Below are 594 nucleotides of genomic sequence, written 5' to 3' on the forward strand. Positions count from 1 at the left end.
CTGCCCTGCTCGCTCCGTGGTGCCCTTGCAGGCCGGCACGGCCACGCCCATGGGGTCAGCAGGGCAGGATCCAGCACTCACCTTGAAGTCCAGGTCAAGGGTGTCCGTGGAGACAGATGGGTCCCGCAGGAGGGAGTAGTCAATCCCAATGTGCTCATCCACATAGTTCCTCACTGCCAAGGAAGAGATGCTGTAGTGCCCAAGGCTGCCTGCAGTGAGCGGGGTCTGGTCCCTTCCCCCCAGGCACCACTCACCTGGCACTGTGTCCAGCAGGGAGTTCAGCAGCACCAGGCTGGCGTGCTCCAGGGACGGGCAGATCTGAAAGGCAAGGGGCTGGGCTAAGACAGGCCTCTCTCTGGGGTCTGGGTGAGGACTCGGATGCTCCTCCAGCCTCCCTGGGGTCACCCCGGCCTGCTGCAGGCTCCCCTGGGCTCCATCACCCATCTCTGCTCAGCCATACCTGCTGACCAAGGAGGAATTGCATCCCGGTGGTGATGAAGGTGCTCAAGAACTCATAGACCTTCCTGGGGGACACAAGCAGCTCTGCAGCCACCCGCTCGCCCCCGTGGCCCCCGCCCTGTCCCCCCCATTCTC

General features: G+C 64.0%; 1 protein-coding gene across 1 annotated transcript in view; it reads right to left on the reverse strand.

Moving 5' to 3' along the window:
* The window catches only part of PLTP (phospholipid transfer protein), a gene marked incomplete at both ends in the record, with an annotated part of 1,694 nt that extends 1,170 nt beyond the window's left edge, over positions 1-524 (reverse strand). The window contains 3 exons of the mRNA XM_008936736.1: positions 35-173; positions 255-318; positions 461-524. Of these exons, the coding sequence (XP_008934984.1) occupies positions 35-173; positions 255-318; positions 461-524 (267 nt within the window). The remainder of the gene's footprint in view (positions 1-34; positions 174-254; positions 319-460) is intronic.
* Positions 525-594: the final 70 nt, after the last annotated feature.

The sequence above is a fragment of the Merops nubicus genome, unplaced genomic scaffold (genome assembly GCF_000691845.1).
Source record: "Merops nubicus isolate BGI_N331 unplaced genomic scaffold, ASM69184v1 scaffold37243, whole genome shotgun sequence".
NCBI lineage: Eukaryota > Metazoa > Chordata > Aves > Coraciiformes > Meropidae > Merops > Merops nubicus.